The sequence below is a fragment of the Brassica napus genome, chromosome A1 (assembly GCF_020379485.1).
Source record: "Brassica napus cultivar Da-Ae chromosome A1, Da-Ae, whole genome shotgun sequence".
Lineage (NCBI taxonomy): Eukaryota > Viridiplantae > Streptophyta > Magnoliopsida > Brassicales > Brassicaceae > Brassica > Brassica napus.
In genome coordinates this window covers 21220801-21238092 of record NC_063434.1, presented here as the reverse complement: position 1 = coordinate 21238092, position 17292 = coordinate 21220801, and the positions used below count along the sequence as shown (strand labels likewise).

The window sequence follows — 17292 nt, the reverse complement described above, 5'->3', positions numbered from 1 at the left end:
TCGTGTTGAAGGCTCGTGTTATCAACGTCGTATTGAGCCCACTTGCCTGTAAAAAATGTCTTAAGAGAGGTGTCTTTAAGTTTAAAGTAACAAAAATTGTGAGCTAATCAACTTTGGAGTCACGGCTGGACCGGTATGACCGGCCGGTCCGGTCCAGTTTTTAAAACACTGATTATAATTATTAATTTAGAAACACTTATTAAATGATAACTTGATTATTATGTTGAGGTGTATATACACCACATATTTTCATACATTTCTTATTAAATGTTTTAAATTACTCAAAAAATTACACCTAATGTTATTGTATATTTTTTTGTGGACGACTAGTTATGTTTATGCTTTCATTAAACAAAAGATATGAAACTATTTAAGAGAAAATTTGGATATATTCCTATATAAGATTTTATTTTCACAATTGTTTTTTAATTTTAAAAACTACACTTTTTATATAAGTAAAATGACTAAATTATCCAAGTTAAATATTAATAATTTGCAATATTTTATATATAAACAAACAAATTCAACCAGAAGAGATTTATATTTCCCTTTTTGAATAATAGTCAAAGTTTTTAAAAGTGCTTCTTATGGTCTTCTACTTCTTTTAGTTTTTCTTTTTCTTCTTCCTCGCTTTTTTTTATTTCTCCATTTTTATGTATCATATTTGTTCTTCCTTCGTATTCTCCAATTTGTGTGGTAATTGTATCTTCTATTCTTTATGTTCAAATCTCATCAACATTTTATGATTTCAAAGTTACATTACTCAATTCAGTTCTCTCATGATTTTAAAATTAAATCAATTGTTTCTAATTGTGTGTATTTTATTTTAACATGCCTTGTCGATTGTTTTAATGTTGCTAAAGACATAAATTTTTAACTATATCATATATTAACAATCACGATAGAAGATGAAAGCATAGCTGAAAACAATGAAAGTTTGGAGGTATAGATATTTTCAAACTCAATGAAATTACTCAAACATTACTCAAAAATTGCTCAAAATAGAATTTAGAATCAATAACTTGAATAACAGTGGTTTATGTTTAGATTTTAGTTCCATTAACATACATGATTGAATAACACTCCTAAGACTTTTCATTTACAATCCATTCTTCGTTCAAACAAAATATGGTACACATTTAAGACCCGAGTTAAAGTCTTGCCTCTTGAGTTCAGTACCGGTTTGACTATGTTTTGCAACGGGAGGAAATTAGGGTTTGCTGTGAGGAGGAGCGCCAACAAGGAGAGGAGAGTGATGTTAAAGAAGTTGGAGTTGATGACTCTTGGTGCGGGCGTGTTGCCATCTGGATTCGGGGTCGGGTGAATCATATCTTGATGAGGTTATGTATATGAGGTCCACTATGAGCATGTTGTTGGTAGCTATGAATATGAGTCGTTAACCACAGGAGCTGAACAAAGAGTTATTGAGAAAACTTGAAGTGCAGGCACAACGGTTAGAGCTCAGAATATGGCAATAGACTATGATTCACCCGCAAAGCAGTCGGATTCTCATGTTGTTCAAGAGAGACCACCAATTGCAGAAGGACAAGCAAGCTTCTCTAATGCGTACGACTTGATCAGCTAGCTTGCCCTTTCTTGCCCTTCTTGCTATCCTGACACAGCCATGAACCGCTATTGTGGTTTCGTCTCCTTTCATCTTGGAAGAATTCATTTGGCTATTTGATCCCAAAAGAAAATTGAGGGCTTGATTAGGCTTGAGCAAAATCAAGACGACAGCATATAGTGAGTGATAACAGACCCTTGAAAAGAATAATTCCAACACGAATGTTTGAACAAAAGAGAGTGCCATTTTTGTTGTATATTTACTCGATTTTTTTTTGTAATTTGTTTATTATATAGCCAAGGTGTGTTAGAAACATGAAATGTAATAGAATGGTGTATATTTCCCCATATGATGTTAGTAGCGGTTCACATATTAAAATGGAAGTGTCAAAACATACCCACACAAAGTGAAAGCCATAAATAAATATGAAATATTTAGATCTCTTGGATAATGGCTAAACCGGTTATGGACCGTCTATTTCAAAATCTATTTCAGGTAACCTTCAGTAAAATCCATGTTTCTAATACCACCCATACTCAAATTGGTTATAACTTTGATCAATTACTCATAACCGAAATTAATAAGTCATTCGGTTTGATACAAATCGAACCGGTACTAGAAATTTGGTCTGTTTCGTCTCAGCAAATCTGCTTTTATTTGCAACACCACAATCAAAACTTACAGAATCAAACTCTCGAAACAGCTAATGATGATCAGTCTTAAGATAAATCCAAAAGCTAACAATGATACTAAAGAATCCAATAGCAAGCCTTAAGAGTTTTTCCCCTCAAGAACAAAACACTACTTTTTCGCTTACTCATCAGTCACGCATCCAGCTGAAGCCGATTGCACGTTCTTGATGTACTGTTTTCAGAATAGATATCATCCAGTTAGCAAAATGATAAAAGAACATACAATACAAAGTGGTGGTTTTCACTAATATACCTTGTATAGAACTCCGCGGTTAACCTTGTATGCAGGAGCAGTCCATTTCCTTTTACGCTCATTCATTTCTTCGGGTGAGACTTGTGTGTCTATTCTCTTCTTTCCTATGTCAATTGTGATTATGTCTCCGTTCTTTACCAGACCTATTGGACCACCCTCCTGAACATCCCAAGAAAGCTTTCAACATTACCATCTTCACATTTATTTAAAGATTGCAAAAACCAGAGAGAGAGCCAGTCAAGAGACCTGAGCTTCAGGGCAAATGTGGCCAACAACAAAACCGTGTGAGCCACCAGAGAACCTACCATCAGTCAGCAATGCACATTCCTGAAAAATAAAAGCATTGCCATATCTCAGTTACTCAACTCATAACAAAGAAAAACGAGTTTCTATATACTTAGAATATAGAAACTGATAAAAAAAAAGGTAGTAGTACCTTTCCAAGACCGGCACCCATTATCGCACTAGTTGGTGTCAACATCTCAGGCATGCCTGGACCTCCTTTAGGACCCTCTCCTCTGATAACAACCACTGTTCCCTGTAACAAAACGACATATAATATACATCTCAGGCAGCAGATATTAGAAAGTAAAACTACTCCATTATCAGAAAGGCAATTACTTTAAAGCTCATCGGGTCTGCTGATATAGCAGCCAGCATAGATTCCTCTCCTTCAAATACAAGTGCGGGGCCTTAAAAACAAAACAGTTCCATTGTATAAGCCCTCTAAAGTTGATAAGAGTATTTAACTAGAAAGAGCAAATGAACATTTACCAGAGAAATATAACCCTTCTTTGCCAGTAATCTTTGCTACAGAACCCTCTGGTGCAAGGTCTCCTCTCAATATTTGGATGTGTCCAGTCTCTTTGATTGGGTTTGAAACAGGTCTAATTATAACCTGGTGGACATTGTAAGAAATAAATCAAGCATCCATTATAATCAAGAAGAATTAGTTCATGGATTCTGTCTGATGAAATAACCAGTAACATAAGCTTTACCTGATTTTCTGGTAAGCGAGGGACGTTTTCTAAATTTTGAGCTAAAGTCTGCCCTGTGACTGGTAGCAGAAGACACAAAAAGAACAATTAGGTAATCAGTTTTACAAGCAATCCAAAATGTTAATATCAAGTTTTCTACAAAGTTAACCTGTGATACAATCCCCATCCATAAAACCAGCTTCTAATAGATAACGAAGAACAGCTGGTGTACCTCCAATCTGTGGATCAAAACAACACCAACAAAATGATCAAAGGAATACAAATTTGACTTATAAGCAAAACGCCAAAGATGCACGCACCTTATGTATATCTTCCATAACATATTTCCCACTTGGTTTAAGGTCTGCTAGAAACGGAACAGCATCGCTAACCTTCTGAAAATCGTCAAGAGTCAGCTCCAAACCCACAGACCTGGCAATAGCAATAAGATGCAGTACAGCATTGGTGGATCCACCAAGAGCCATGACAGTAACCATCGCATTACGAAGTGATTTTGGAGTGATAATGTCACGGGGCTTCAATTCCATCTTTAGCAATTCTACAAGATACTTTCCAGCTAACCGGCACTCGTCCAGTTTCAACGGGTCTTCAGCAGGTATCGAAGAGCTTCATAAAATGACAAAAAAAAAAAAACAGATTAAGATTTCCATTTAAGCATAAATATAGGAGAAGAATGTATGATCTTAAAGAGTAACCTGTAAGGAAGAGACATTCCCATAGCTTCGATTGCAGAAGCCATGGTATTAGCTGTGTACATGCCACCACAAGCTCCAGCTCCAGGACAAGCATTATGAAGGACAGTCTTTCTCTGCTCATCGCTTATGGAGCCACCAACAAATTCTCCATAACTCTGAAAATACAAAATTGATTACAAAAAACATAAACACATAATTGTAAGCCCTCAAAACTAGCCACAAGAAAGAAGAAAACGAAACCTGGAAAGCAGATACTATGTCATATGTCTTCTCTTCAAAGTGTCCAGGCTGCAACAAAAATCAAAAGTGAACAAATGGATCCAACTAATCAATAAGGAGACTTGATAAAGATGGTACCTTGATGGTTCCACCATAAACCATAATCCCAGGTCTGTTAAGCCTTCCCATGGCCATAATTGTTCCAGGCATCTAGACACAATAAGAGCAAACCAATCACATAACAATAACAACACAAGAGGAGTGATGATTAAAAAGAAAAGCTCACATTTTTATCACAACCAGGGATAGAGATGTTGGCATCATACCACTGAGCACTCATCACAGTCTCGATACTATCAGCAATCAAGTCTCTAGACTGCAAACTGAAACACATCCCTCTCGTCCCCATCGAGATAGCATCACTCACCCCGATCGTGTTGAACCTAAACCCGACCATCCCAGCTCCCTCCACTCCCTCCTTCACCGCCTCCGACAGCTTCAGCAGATGCATATTGCACGTGTTCCCTTCGTACCAGACCGACGATATCCCGATCTGGGGCTTCAGCAGATCGCCGTCGGACAAGCCCACGCCGTGGAGGATGGCTTGCGACCCGCCTTGGGACTTGGGCTCCGTGATTCTCGAGCTGTACTTGTTGAGCTTCTTGGAGGAGTCTGTGAGGGGAGGAGGTGAAGGGTCGGCGGTTACGGGTTGGACGGAGCAGGAGATGGTTGATCGGCGGCGGCGGCGAGAGTCGTGGGCATTTTGTGAAGGGAAGAGAGGTTTACAGGGGAAGAGAGTGGCGCGTGGTGAGAGGATAGTGGCGTGCATTGCGGCGCGTGCGTGGTCGGAAGGGTTTAAGAAAGGGAGAGAAGCGTGAAGTTTGAAACTTGCGGGTTGCGGCGACCTGTAGTGGGTGTGATGCTACCAAATGCTCCATTCAGATACGACAAAAAAAAAGAGTGAGAGAAAGTGGGCTTCCCCGGTTTGGTTTAAGATGATTTGTAGTAAATGAAAACTGTGTTGAAAATAACTGAAATTAAACTGGAACTAAATACAAAACTGTTAGTCACCTTAAACATCTAAAACGACCACGTTTTATAAACATTTCAAAGTCGCAGCTATTATGCTCCACTACCACTATTTCTCCTGATGTTCTTTATGCTGTGGAGGCAAAGACAGTGTGGTTTGCTGTGGGATTTGGCAAAGGGACGAAGCTTTTGCTCGCTTGAAGCTAGCTCTATGATCCCAATAGGTATTGGCTATGTGTTACTGACTAGTGGCGGAGGTTTCATTTTGATATGTTTCAAAGTAAAAATTTCTCTTACACCGAGAGTATCGTCACTGACATGTTCAGTTTTGGACAGTTTCGTAATGATGATTCTCTGTTTTACTTGAATGATTCTGAGGATGAAACAAGGAAACCTCTTTATCTCCTAATTCTAGATTTTGATCATGTGAAGTATTGATATATTCATAAATTTTGTTTTATCCCAAATTCCCAAAATCATCAAGCCCTCGAAACATGGCTTTAAAACCCCAACCTGAATGACAACCAACTAGTAATCAAAGCAGCAGCAACAGTGAAGTGGCAACCACAACCACATGTAAGTTATGTTTAGCACTGCTCATTCTTCTTGGTTATACTGATGGCCACTAGCTATATGTTTCAAGTGAAAGAAACACAAACATTAACACCATTCGAAAGTGTTATATCAAGAACACCAACCCAAGAACCGGGAAAAAGAGGAAAGAGACCAAGCTGAGTAGTGCTATCAACAAACAGTGTAAGCCGCTACTGAAGGATTTGTATGTATGAGATTTGCTTCTAAGAAAAACTGAATACAGAAACAACCAGAATGTGGTAAGTAAAACTTAAATTTTGAATGCAGATGTGGCTGGTAATTATATTGAAGGTGTCTCCTATAAATTTATGGGGCTCACAAGTTACAACAAAGCTTGAAGACTCTCTCATCTGTCTGGCCAGATTTGAACGTTTCCTTTTGATAGTAAGTTTGGTAATTTGGGAAGTTTCAAAATTATCCAACTACTCATACCCCAAATTAAGTAATCAATGCGTAATGCTTAAATAAACAAAGAAGTATAGTAACATAACCACAATAGGAAAGCACTACTGTTTCGAATGCTAAGAAAACAAAATTGTATTTAAAATGGACTACTACCTTTATAAACAGGGAAAATAATCAAATATACACAAAGTAGCAGATCTTTGAAGAAATATAACTATACATCTCCCGAAATTTTGACGACATAACTTATACATGTTTTCCAATTTGATCATATGCCAAATTGGATAGAAGTAGAGCTAGACGATGTGTTTTTGTTTTCAGGACTTTTTGCAGCTCACACAAAACGACATAGTATCTTCTATTTAACAACTTATACTTAACAAATCCCAGTTATTTATGATCTATGAGTACATTTTAGTAAAGCATGAAATTTGCATTTGCTGCATTCATCTGCTGGAGCGATTGTCTAGATGAATCCTGAAGTTATGTGTTGGCATTCCATTTATCAAATTGCTTGATGTTTTCTTATTAGACTCAAAATTTTAGTTTTTCCTCTATATGAATCTGGATGAGTATATGTATGACATGCCCTTTCTTCCGCTGGAGCTATTTAGTAACTTAATTTAACATTGTTTCCTTACCGGGGGAACTTGTATCTGTTGACATTAGTTTGGAAGACAAGGTAATAAGGTTTGGATGTTTGTCTTACCATTGCATTACTTCCTTGCAAAGATCTAATTTTTTAACATCATTTTCTCTTTTTTATGTTTCACTATTTTTATTATCTTAAAAGTTCAGATACTCATACAGACTCTACCGTTGGAGCTGCTCTAAGTATTGTTGTCGCCCTAAATTGTATATAATCTATGCTCTGGTGCCTAGAGGTTTTGCTTTATGAGCTTTAACCTAGCGATAGCCAGGGCCGGGATGAATGATGAATACACTTTTATGGGGTATTTCATGTTTATGTAGAGAGAAACTCTTTCCATTTAGTTGATACAAAAAAAAAAAGAGAACTGCTAAAATCATTTTTTTTGTTTCTACACGGAATAAAATCATCCATGCTGCCTATTTATATATTTGATCAAATAGTTTTAACTCTGCGATAGAAGTATGTGTATATATATATATATATACACTAGGACATGTCCGCTCTACGAGCGGAATTCAGTGTATCAGTTTTTATGAAATATATAAATTTGTGTAAATTTTCTTCTATGTTCAGTTGGTAGTAAGTGTGATTATGTTAAGAGAATGAGGTTAAGATTTCAATTACCAGAATTTTTTTTATGTCAGAGTATCTAATACTGTGGAAAATAAAGTTTTAACTTTGAGGTAATCTCTGTCACTAAAATATATATTTTAGTTGTTTAGGACAATGTCATTGCTACTATTAGTACTTGTTGTTTTTTTTTTATATTTATGTTATATTTGAGGATTTATTCTTGCTTTATATTATGTCAGTAATTTGCTAGAGATAAATTAAGAGTAAGCAAGTGTAAAACACACCAAATAAATGGAGGAATAGTATGCTTTGATGATTATATATTTATACTTACATACAATTTTAAACTGGCTATAGAATATTATGCACAAACAGAACTTATACGACCATATATTATTTTGTACAAAAATACATATTAAACTTACTATTATTTTAAAATTATTTTATTACGCTATAGTACATGTTAGTTAATAGAATACCTATATATACTTTTCGATATTTGTATTAAAATTCTTTGTAAATCTAAAATATGAATATATTAACATCTCAAATTGATAGTAAAAGAAGACCTTTCTTATAAATTATATCACAATCTTTAAATATTAAAATTAAGAATATATTTATAAAATAGTGATAATAATATTTCTGAAGTTCGAAACATAACTTTTAAAAATTAATTAAAATAATTAATGTACACAAATTTAATTTTTTTGTATAAACTAAAATTATCTAGTTTGTGGATATAAATATAATTTCTATCTAAATATTTTTTTGAGGATAATATTGCACTCTAAACTAAACCGGTTAATATGAATTGCACTCACATCCAAAATGTGCAATTTTCCTATATATTTGTTTTACTTTCAAAATCATAATAATCCCGGTATAATACACTACATCTATTTATTATTATTATTATATTTCTTTCCCTCAAACTAAAAAGTAAAACATATTATAAGCACATTTTTTTCATTTTTACTCTAATCCACTATTACAATATGTAACAGAAATCGAGTACTATTTTGTATCTGTAAACATACATGTTTAATATATATGCCTAAACATCCTATAACAATCAATACTAACAAACATATAATCTCTGAATAAGAATATTTTTCAATGATAAAAAAAACAACTTTTGGATGTTTTAAAGATACATAAGCAGAACGAATCCGATGTCAGGCGGCGTCGGTAATGTTAGATGCGCTCGTTAAAGGTAAAGACAGAAACTTTGAAGATATGAATGTTTCTCTGAAATTATACTTTCATTTCTTAGGGTTTACAATGTTGATTGAGTCTCTATTTATAAACAGCCATAGAACGATCTAGTGACATCACAGCTGTATTTGCCAGCTCACTCATCATGACCAAGAAGGGAATCAAATCGGTTACGCAGGATGATCTCGTGAGCTGGAGGAACCGTACTCTTCTCTTGTTGTTTTCCTTTGTTCTGTTTAGCTGTGTTCTTGACCGTTGTGATAGCTGCTGTGGGCTTGTCTGAAGCTAAGCCCAATGTCTTGTTACTAGCTGACCCATTGGGTTTAATACTCCCGCTCAAACTCGAGGTGGGAGGAAACGCAACTCCGAGTTTGGAACGCAACCGAGTGTAGTTCTGTTGCGGCAATGACTTCGTAAAAACATCAGCTAGTTGATGCAGAGCCGATATATGTTTTACTATCAGCGATCCATCAGCTACCTTCTCTCTGGCAAAGTGATAATGAGTGGCAAAGTGTTTTGACTTGCGATGCAAGACAGGATTTGCAGTCAAATGCACAGCAGAGAGATTATCACAATATACCTCTGCAACAATACGCTGATTAATACCCAAGCTTTTCAGCATCCCACTTATCCATTCAAGCTCCGCTGCAGTGTCTGATAGTGTTCTGTATTCTGCTTCAGTTGAAGATCTTGCCACTGAGTCTTGTCTCTTTGCTGACCAGGAAATCAGGTTCGAGCCAAGAAATGTACAGAAACCACCTGTTGATCTTCTAGTATCTTGACACCCTGCCCAGTCACTGTCACAGTATGCTCTTAACTGTGAGTCGGAATCTGATTCTAGATACAAACCCATCTGTATAGATCCCTTTAAGTATCGCAGAATCCTTTTGAGAAGGTGAAAATCAGACACTGTTGGCTCATGCATTTTCTGACAAACCAGGTTTACTGCGAACTGAATATCCGGCCTAGTCAGAGTAAGGTACTGAAGTTTACCTGCAAGACTCCTGAAGTATATAGGATTTGAGAACACTTCATCCTGATGTGGGACTCTGTCAAGTTGTAGTGGCAGTGGTGTTGGCATAGGAGAGCAGTCAAGCATACCAGTAGCTTGTAATAGATCTGTCCCATACTTTTCTTGATTTAGAAATAGACCAGTAGGTGTAAAATGTGCTTGAATCCCTAGAAAATAGCTCAGAGGCCCCATGTCTTTCATTCTGAACTGTTTCTTGAGCGAAGCAAGCAGATGTTGTAGCAAAGTCTTGTTGTTTCCGGTTAGTACCATATCGTCGACATATAGCAACAGCATGATCACATCTTTTCCTTTCTGATATACAAACAGCGACGGGTCTTTAACGTTGCAGGTGAATCCAAATTCCAGGAGATAGGAGCTAAACTTATCAAACCATGCCCTAGGAGCTTGTTTAAGCCCGTAGATTGCCTTATGTAGATGACAAACATAGTCTGGATGCTCTTTATCTTCAAACCCTGGAGGTTGACGCATATACACAGTCTCTGTTAAGTCCCCATGTAGAAATGCATTCTTGACATCGAGTTGTCTGATCTCCCATCTCTCAACAACTGCAAGGTGAAGCACTATTCTCACTGTTGCTGTTCTCACCACTGAGCTGTATGTTTCCAGAAAATCAACTCCCTCTTTCTGTTCATTTCCCTTTGCCACAACTCTTGATCTAAACTTCTGAAAGGTTCCATCGGCATTCAGTTTCACCTTATGCACCCATCTTGATCCTATAGGTTTAACACCAGGGGGCAAAGGAACAACACTCCATGTTTTGGTCTCATGACAAGTATCTATCTCTTCAACCATTGAGTCATTCCAGCCAGGGTGATTTAATGCTTCTTGAAGAGTGTTAGGTTGTTGAGGTAATCCCTTGACTGTTAGCAGCGCATATCTCGGGTTTGGTTTGCTTACTCCCGCTTTTCTTCTTGTTGTCATTTGGTGAGTGTTCTCAGCTTCAGGAACTAGAACTTGATCAACACCATCTTCTTGATTACTGCCGTTATCAGAGTTTCCTGTGATTGCTGCTGAGTCTCCCAAAGAAACTTGTTGGTGAACAACTTCCGACACTTCCTGAGCTTGTGTCATCTGATGTAGTGGAACCTTTACAACTCTTCCAACTTCTTCCATTACTGGAGAGATTCCTTCATCACTGGATACAGGGCTTGATGATTGATACTGAAGACGCCAAGCAGAGCTGAGTGGAGTAGTTGGTGAAGGAAGCAAATGCTTGTAGGAATCAGTATACGGTAGCCTATCTTCATCAAACAGAACATGTCTGTTGATGTAGACGCGACCGGTTGGTGGATGATAGCATCTATACCCTTTATACTTCTCATTGTACCCGACAAATACACATAGTAATGACTTGGGATCAAACTTGTGTTTAGAGTAAGGCCTCAGGTAAGGGTAACAAGCGCAACCGAAGACACGCAGAGACGTGTACACTGGTGGTTGTCCATTCAGTAGCTCAAAAGGACTTACAAGCTTGTTATTGACTGACGAAGGTAGGAGATTGCTGAGGAATGAGGCTGTATAAAGCGCTTCAACCCAAAGAGTGTAGGGCAGATGTGCTTGATACAGCATAGATAGGCCAAGCTCTGTAATGTGTCTGTGACGACGCTCAGCAATACCGTTCTGTTCTGGAGTGTGAGGGCAGGAGATCAGGTGTTTTATACCATGAGTTGAGAAGTGATCCATCAGGTTCTTGTTCACGAATTCACCACCACCATCAGACTGAAAGAACGCTATTTTCTGATTGTATTGGTTTTCTACTTGAAGTTGGAAAGCTTTGAAGACAGAATACACATCAGACTTTGATTTAAGAGGGTAAAGCCAGCAGAATCTTGAATAATTGTCAATGAACACAACATAGAAACGAAATCCTTGGACAGATACAACAGGAGCAGGGCCCCAAACATCACAATGTATCCTCTCAAGTACTCTACTGGATCTGTAAACTGAGCTAGAAAACGGAAGTTTACATGTCTTGCCCACTTGACATGCTTCACACAATGACTGAGAAGTCTTATTCAATGAAATGGCCTTTATTGTTGATAGATGCTGTAGGACCTGATCATTCGGATGTCCCAACCTCTTGTGCCACACTCTATCACTTGCGCTTTGTTGTCTTGAAGAGTAGAAGGCCAGAAACTGTGGATCATCCAGACGATAGAGCCCTTTAGTTTTGTTGCCCTGAGTGAGCACCCTGTTGGTTCCCTTGTCCTTAATACACACAGTAGTAGCATCAAATGTAAACTCACATGGATAATCATCGGTAAGTTTAGATACTGATAGCAACGACTTAGTAATATCTGGACAAACAAGCACATCAAGAAGTGGTATTGTACCTGATGCAGTCTGGATTGTAGCAGAACCAACATGAGTAATGGGAAGAAAGTCTCCATTACCAACCATAACCTGACCTCCACCATCATAGTCATTCGCTGTATCAAGATGTTGAGAGGAGCTGGTGACATGATGAGACGCGCCACTGTCAGGATACCACTCAGCACCATTTGATCTTGTATTGGCTGCTGGCATCACCACATTAGCTTGGGGCGGAGGTTCATTGATAGCAAAGTGTTCGTCAAAGCGCCGGTAACACTTGTAAGCAGGGTGACCATACTTCCCGCAAATCTGACAAGTTGGACGTTGGTTATCAGAAGAACCTCCTCTGTTTGCTTGCTGACCAAATTGCTGCGGAAAGCCTCGGCCTTGTGTAGTGTATCCACGTCCTCTATAACCTCCGCGGTTCTGTCCTCTGCCACGACCATAGTATCCTCCTCTACCAGCATAGTATGCCTGATGTGGAGATACTTCTGTTACTGACTCATACGCCTTGAGCTTGTCTTCAAAACCATTCAGTTTATGGACGACATCTTCAAAACATGGTTCTGGATAAGAGTCCATGGAGTGCTCAATCACCGTGCAGACTGCTTCATACTCTTTTCCCAGACCATTTAGAACTCCATATATCTTCTCTTGTTCCGTAATAGGTGCTCCAATAGAATCAAGCTGGTCACAGAAAGACTTGATTTCAGAGAGATAGACTGCCATACTTTTGTTTCCCTTTGTTGTCGTCTGAACCCGTCTTTGGAGATCCAGCTTCCTTGTCGCTGAGACCCTGTTGTACTTCTTTGCCAACGCGAGCCAGACATCTTGAGAGGTATGCAGACCATATACAGACTTTAGAGCATCTTCTGTTAACGTACCATAGAGCCAAGCCAGAATAAGCTGATCTTTCTGGATCCATTTGTTGAACTCCGGATTGGCTGTTTCTGTTACTTCTTCTCCGTTTTGAACCGTGACCGTCGGAGCTGGACGCGGTGAAGCTCCGGTAACGTAACCCAGAAGCAGCTGACTAGACAAGAACTGCTCAAACTGGAGTTTCCAGAGCAGGTAGTTGCCTTCTTTAAGCTTCAAGGTGACTGCTTGAGTGATGGTAAGCGCCGCTACCGCCACCGTATCTTGATTTCCATCCATCGCTAAGCCTCAGGTTCTAATCCCTGATGCTCTGATACCATAAAGGTAAAGACAGAAACTTTGAAGATATGAATGTTTCTCTGAAATTATACTTTCATTTCTTAGGGTTTACAATGTTGATTGAGTCTCTATTTATAAACAGCCATAGAACGATCTAGTGACATCACAGCTGTATTTGCCAGCTCACTCATCATGACCAAGAAGGGAATCAAATCGGTTACGCAGGATGATCTCGTGAGCTGGAGGAACCGTACTCTTCTCTTGTTGTTTTCCTTTGTTCTGTTTAGCTGTGTTCTTGACCGTTGTGATAGCTGCTGTGGGCTTGTCTGAAGCTAAGCCCAATGTCTTGTTACTAGCTGACCCATTGGGTTTAATACTCGTGACTGAGCAAGGATGACGACGTCTTATTTTCCAGCCTTTCCTCTGTTTTATCTCTTGGCTATAACTAAAAGTTGTTTTAAAAAGAGCTTAGAGTATTGTCAAGATATGTAGTGGCTGCGACGGATCTCTCTATATACGTATAAACGCTTATTGATGTGCATTAAAGTGTCAGTACATACTACTTGTATGTATGGAAAGTGATGTGTTTTGAATGCAGGGACGAAGAGATATATTCATTTTACAAAGTGATGTGTTTTGAATGCAGGGACACGTAGCGTGACGACAACCTTCGAACCTAGCAGACGACATGGACACCCTTGGAGAGAAGCAAACTGTTCTTTATATAAATAGATATATAGATGTATTTGTTATTTTGCCAGTTTCTATTTGGAAGAAAGCTCGTAAATTGATTGGTGTGTCTTGTTTTCATATATCTAATATAAAAAATTCATTTCCGTCTCGAGAGAACTTGCCACTTAAGAATCCTTCCAAGGAGTGATGAGAGAATCAGGTGTGGGGATGGATCTATTAAGCAAAGTCTTACAAACCACTGAAGGCAAGGGATCGTGAAGTTTTGATCGCCGCCTCATCGCACTCGAGAAACACGATTCGATCTATCTAAATCAACCGAACTTTATAATTTATGTATGGTTTTTATATAAAGTTCCACAAACGCTTTAATATGACCGTGTAAGAGAACATGCAAGTATGTAATCAACTGAAAACGATTTTCAAATATCAGAAACTATATATGACATGTAATTTTTGTCAACTGTCTCACCTTGAAACACACATAACACAGAGATAGATCACACAATATCAAAATAACCCCATAAATACTAAAAAGATATAAATTATGAGAAAGCTTGAAAATTAAAGCGAGAATGAGTAGCCGAGCGAGGGTAAAGGAGATCAAGGTTCAACTCTTTGGAGCTGAGTGGCCTTGTGAGACTCGTCATCATTATCATAGTACATATAAGCAAAACCACCGTGACGTGTCATATCCATACCGGCCATCTCATCCTTCTCCGAGATCCTAAGCAGGTCAAGCTTCTTGAGGATGAAGAAGAGTGTTCCCATGGTAGCACTAACCCATCCTGCAATCACAAGTATTTGAACAAACTGTGCTCCCAACAGCTTCCCTCCTCCGCCCATAAACAGTCCGTATGGCCTTCCAGGTGCCGCGCCGTAAACCTCGTTCACATACTTCTCCTTTGCAAAAAGTCCCACAAATATTAGCCCCCACGCGCCGCATCCTCCGTGTAGTTGGGCCGCCTCGAGGGGATCATCGTATTGTACAATCTCTGCGAGCTTGTTGCATGCGATGAGGACGAGGGCAGCCACAAAACCACAGACAATCGCAGCCCACGGCTCCACCACAGAACAACCCCCGGTTATCGCCGCGAACCCACCAAGCAAGCCATTGCATACGTCAGTTACATTCCAATGACCAGAGAGGAGACGTTTTCCGAATAGTGTGGTTAGAGCCGCGGTGGATCCAGCAAGGGTGGTCGTAACCGCCGTCCTGCCTATTCCACTCCATTGGCCGTAGCTCGAACCAGACTCGTACGGAACGAGGATCTTTGCGAAGGAGCCAGGGTTGAAACCATACCAACCGAACCAAAGGAGGAATGTCCCTAAGACAACAAGGGAAGCAGAATGGCCACGTAGAGCAATAGCACGACCACTTTTCTCGAACCGGCCACGTCTTGGACCTTCGATAAGAGCACCCATTAATCCCGCTATGCCACCAACCATGTGAACAACACCGGAGCCAGCAAAATCTATGGCTCCGGTGCCAAACAAACGGTTTTCTGGTGAACGGAACGGACTGGCCCATCCGTCTGGTGACCAGAACCAATGAGAGACAACCGGATAAACAAATCCGGTTAAGAAAGAAGAGTATATCAAGTAAGCCACAAACTGAGTCCTCTCTGCGATGGAACCACTGGTGATTCCAGCTGCTGCTATTGCGAATGCCCATTGGTAGAGAAAGAAAGAGTAGTCGGAGGTGAGAGTTGGAAAGTCTTTAAGAGCAAAGTTGTGTCTTCCGATGAATCCTTGGGACGATCCGCCAAAGGCAAAGGCGTAACCAAAAAGATAGTAAAAGAGTCCTCCGGCTGCAGCGTCAAGGACATTGGTGAGCATGATGTTCATCGTATTCTTGGCTCTAACGGAGCCAGCACAGAGCATCGCGAAGCCTAGCTGCATGGAGAAGACGAGGTAAGCTGAGAAGAGAAGGTAGGTGTTGTCTATGGCAAAGGCTGCATCGGTGAATCTGTTGTTAACAGTGCCTAGTTGGCCGCAGATGTATTCCGCTGCTGCGGTGGCGTTGGGACCGAGCAGGGAGGAGAGGTCGGCGGCAGAGCAAGTTAGAGCTGCTGACATGTTGACAGAGTTTAGAAAGAGAGAGACGTGCGAAGAAAGGCCGTCTCCTGTGTTTCTATTAAAAGGAGGAAGATGGGTTTATGGTTGACTTTTTATTCCGGCTTCACCAATTAAATTAGGAAGACATATTATTTAAGCAATTATCGCTTTATAATTAGATTACGGATAACATCAGCCAATTTTTTTTTTAAAAACAACTTGCAATCTAAGATCCTTATCATATACGGTTTAGTGATTAGCATGTTGTTCTGAATATAGAAAAACAAGGGAGTGTATAAATTAAAATACTAATGTATGTGGTGAATATAAACTTAATAAATCGATAGTAATATATAAAAGACTTATTCTTGGGTTCACTCCCTAGGGTGAACCTATAGGTTCACCAACCAATAGGATTGTGTTATTTCATATTTGAAATCTTTTAAAAAAGGAAACAAAATATTTTCTCAAGCTATAAGTTATATTATATTTTTAAAATAAAAAAAAAGTAAAAATAAATAAATTTAAAGAAATAGTAATTAAAAAAATATATTTTTAACGTCCTCAGCAAAATACTAAACCCTAAATCCTAATTCCTAATCCCTAAACTCTAAATCCCTAAACTCTTAGGTAAATCCTAAACCCTTGGATAAATCTTAAACTCCAAATCAAAAACACTAAACACTCAAGGGTTTAGGGTTTAGGGTTTAGGGTTTTAGGATTTAGTGTTTTTGATTTAGAGTATGAATTATCCAAGGGTTTATAATTTGCCCAAGGGTTTATAGGGTTTATGATTTAGGGTTTAGGGATTAGGATTTAGGGTTTAGTGTTTTGCTGACGACGATAAAAATATTATTTTTTTAAATTCGTTTTTCTCTAACTACTATTTTTTCCTAATTTTTTTTAACCTTTTTTATTTTAATAACATAATATATCTTGACAATATTTTGTTTCTTTTTCTGAAAGATATCAAATTTGAAATATTGAAATCCTATTGGTTGGTGAACCTAGAGGTTCACCCTAGGGGTGAACCCAAGAATAACTATATATAAAATCACAAGGATGTGTTTCTAGCTGTAACCAAGCGTCTTCGTTCAGAAAAAAAATGTAAATAAAAATCAAGGGTCTTCTTATAAATAAAAAAAAGGATT

General features: G+C 38.6%; 2 protein-coding genes across 2 annotated transcripts; both read right to left on the bottom strand.

The window, feature by feature from the left end:
• Nucleotides 1–2200: 2200 nt before the first annotated feature.
• On the bottom strand, nt 2201–5383 carry LOC106432460 (dihydroxy-acid dehydratase, chloroplastic). Its single transcript, XM_048736617.1, has 13 exons — nt 4708–5383; nt 4560–4631; nt 4443–4490; nt 4203–4357; nt 3807–4113; nt 3656–3725; nt 3508–3566; nt 3284–3407; nt 3131–3201; nt 2946–3047; nt 2756–2836; nt 2510–2668; nt 2201–2428 (listed from the first exon to the last, which is right to left on the bottom strand). Exons 1-13 carry the CDS (start codon nt 5248–5250, stop codon nt 2378–2380), a joined length of 1842 nt encoding a protein of 613 aa, XP_048592574.1. The 5' UTR covers nt 5251–5383; the 3' UTR covers nt 2201–2377.
• Nucleotides 5384–14485: 9102 nt separating this feature from the next.
• On the bottom strand, nt 14486–16331 carry LOC106432445 (ammonium transporter 1 member 3-like). Its single transcript, XM_048736614.1, has one exon. It carries the CDS (start codon nt 16160–16162, stop codon nt 14687–14689), a length of 1476 nt encoding a protein of 491 aa, XP_048592571.1. The 5' UTR covers nt 16163–16331; the 3' UTR covers nt 14486–14686.
• Nucleotides 16332–17292: the final 961 nt, after the last annotated feature.

Excerpts from the sequence above, each read along its gene's own strand:
- LOC106432460 (XM_048736617.1), bottom strand. The coding sequence starts at position 5,250 with ATGCACGCCACTATCCTCTCACCACGCGCCACTCTCTTCCCCTGTAAA. Across the intron at positions 4,632-4,707 it reads TCCCTGGTTGTGATAAAAAT|ATGCCTGGAACAATTATGGC; the intron begins GTGAGCTTTTCT and ends TATTGTGTCTAG. Across the intron at positions 3,567-3,655 it reads GGATGGGGATTGTATCACAG|TCACAGGGCAGACTTTAGCT; the intron begins GTTAACTTTGTA and ends TTCTGCTACCAG.
- LOC106432445 (XM_048736614.1), bottom strand. The coding sequence starts at position 16,162 with ATGTCAGCAGCTCTAACTTGCTCTGCCGCCGACCTCTCCTCCCTGCTC.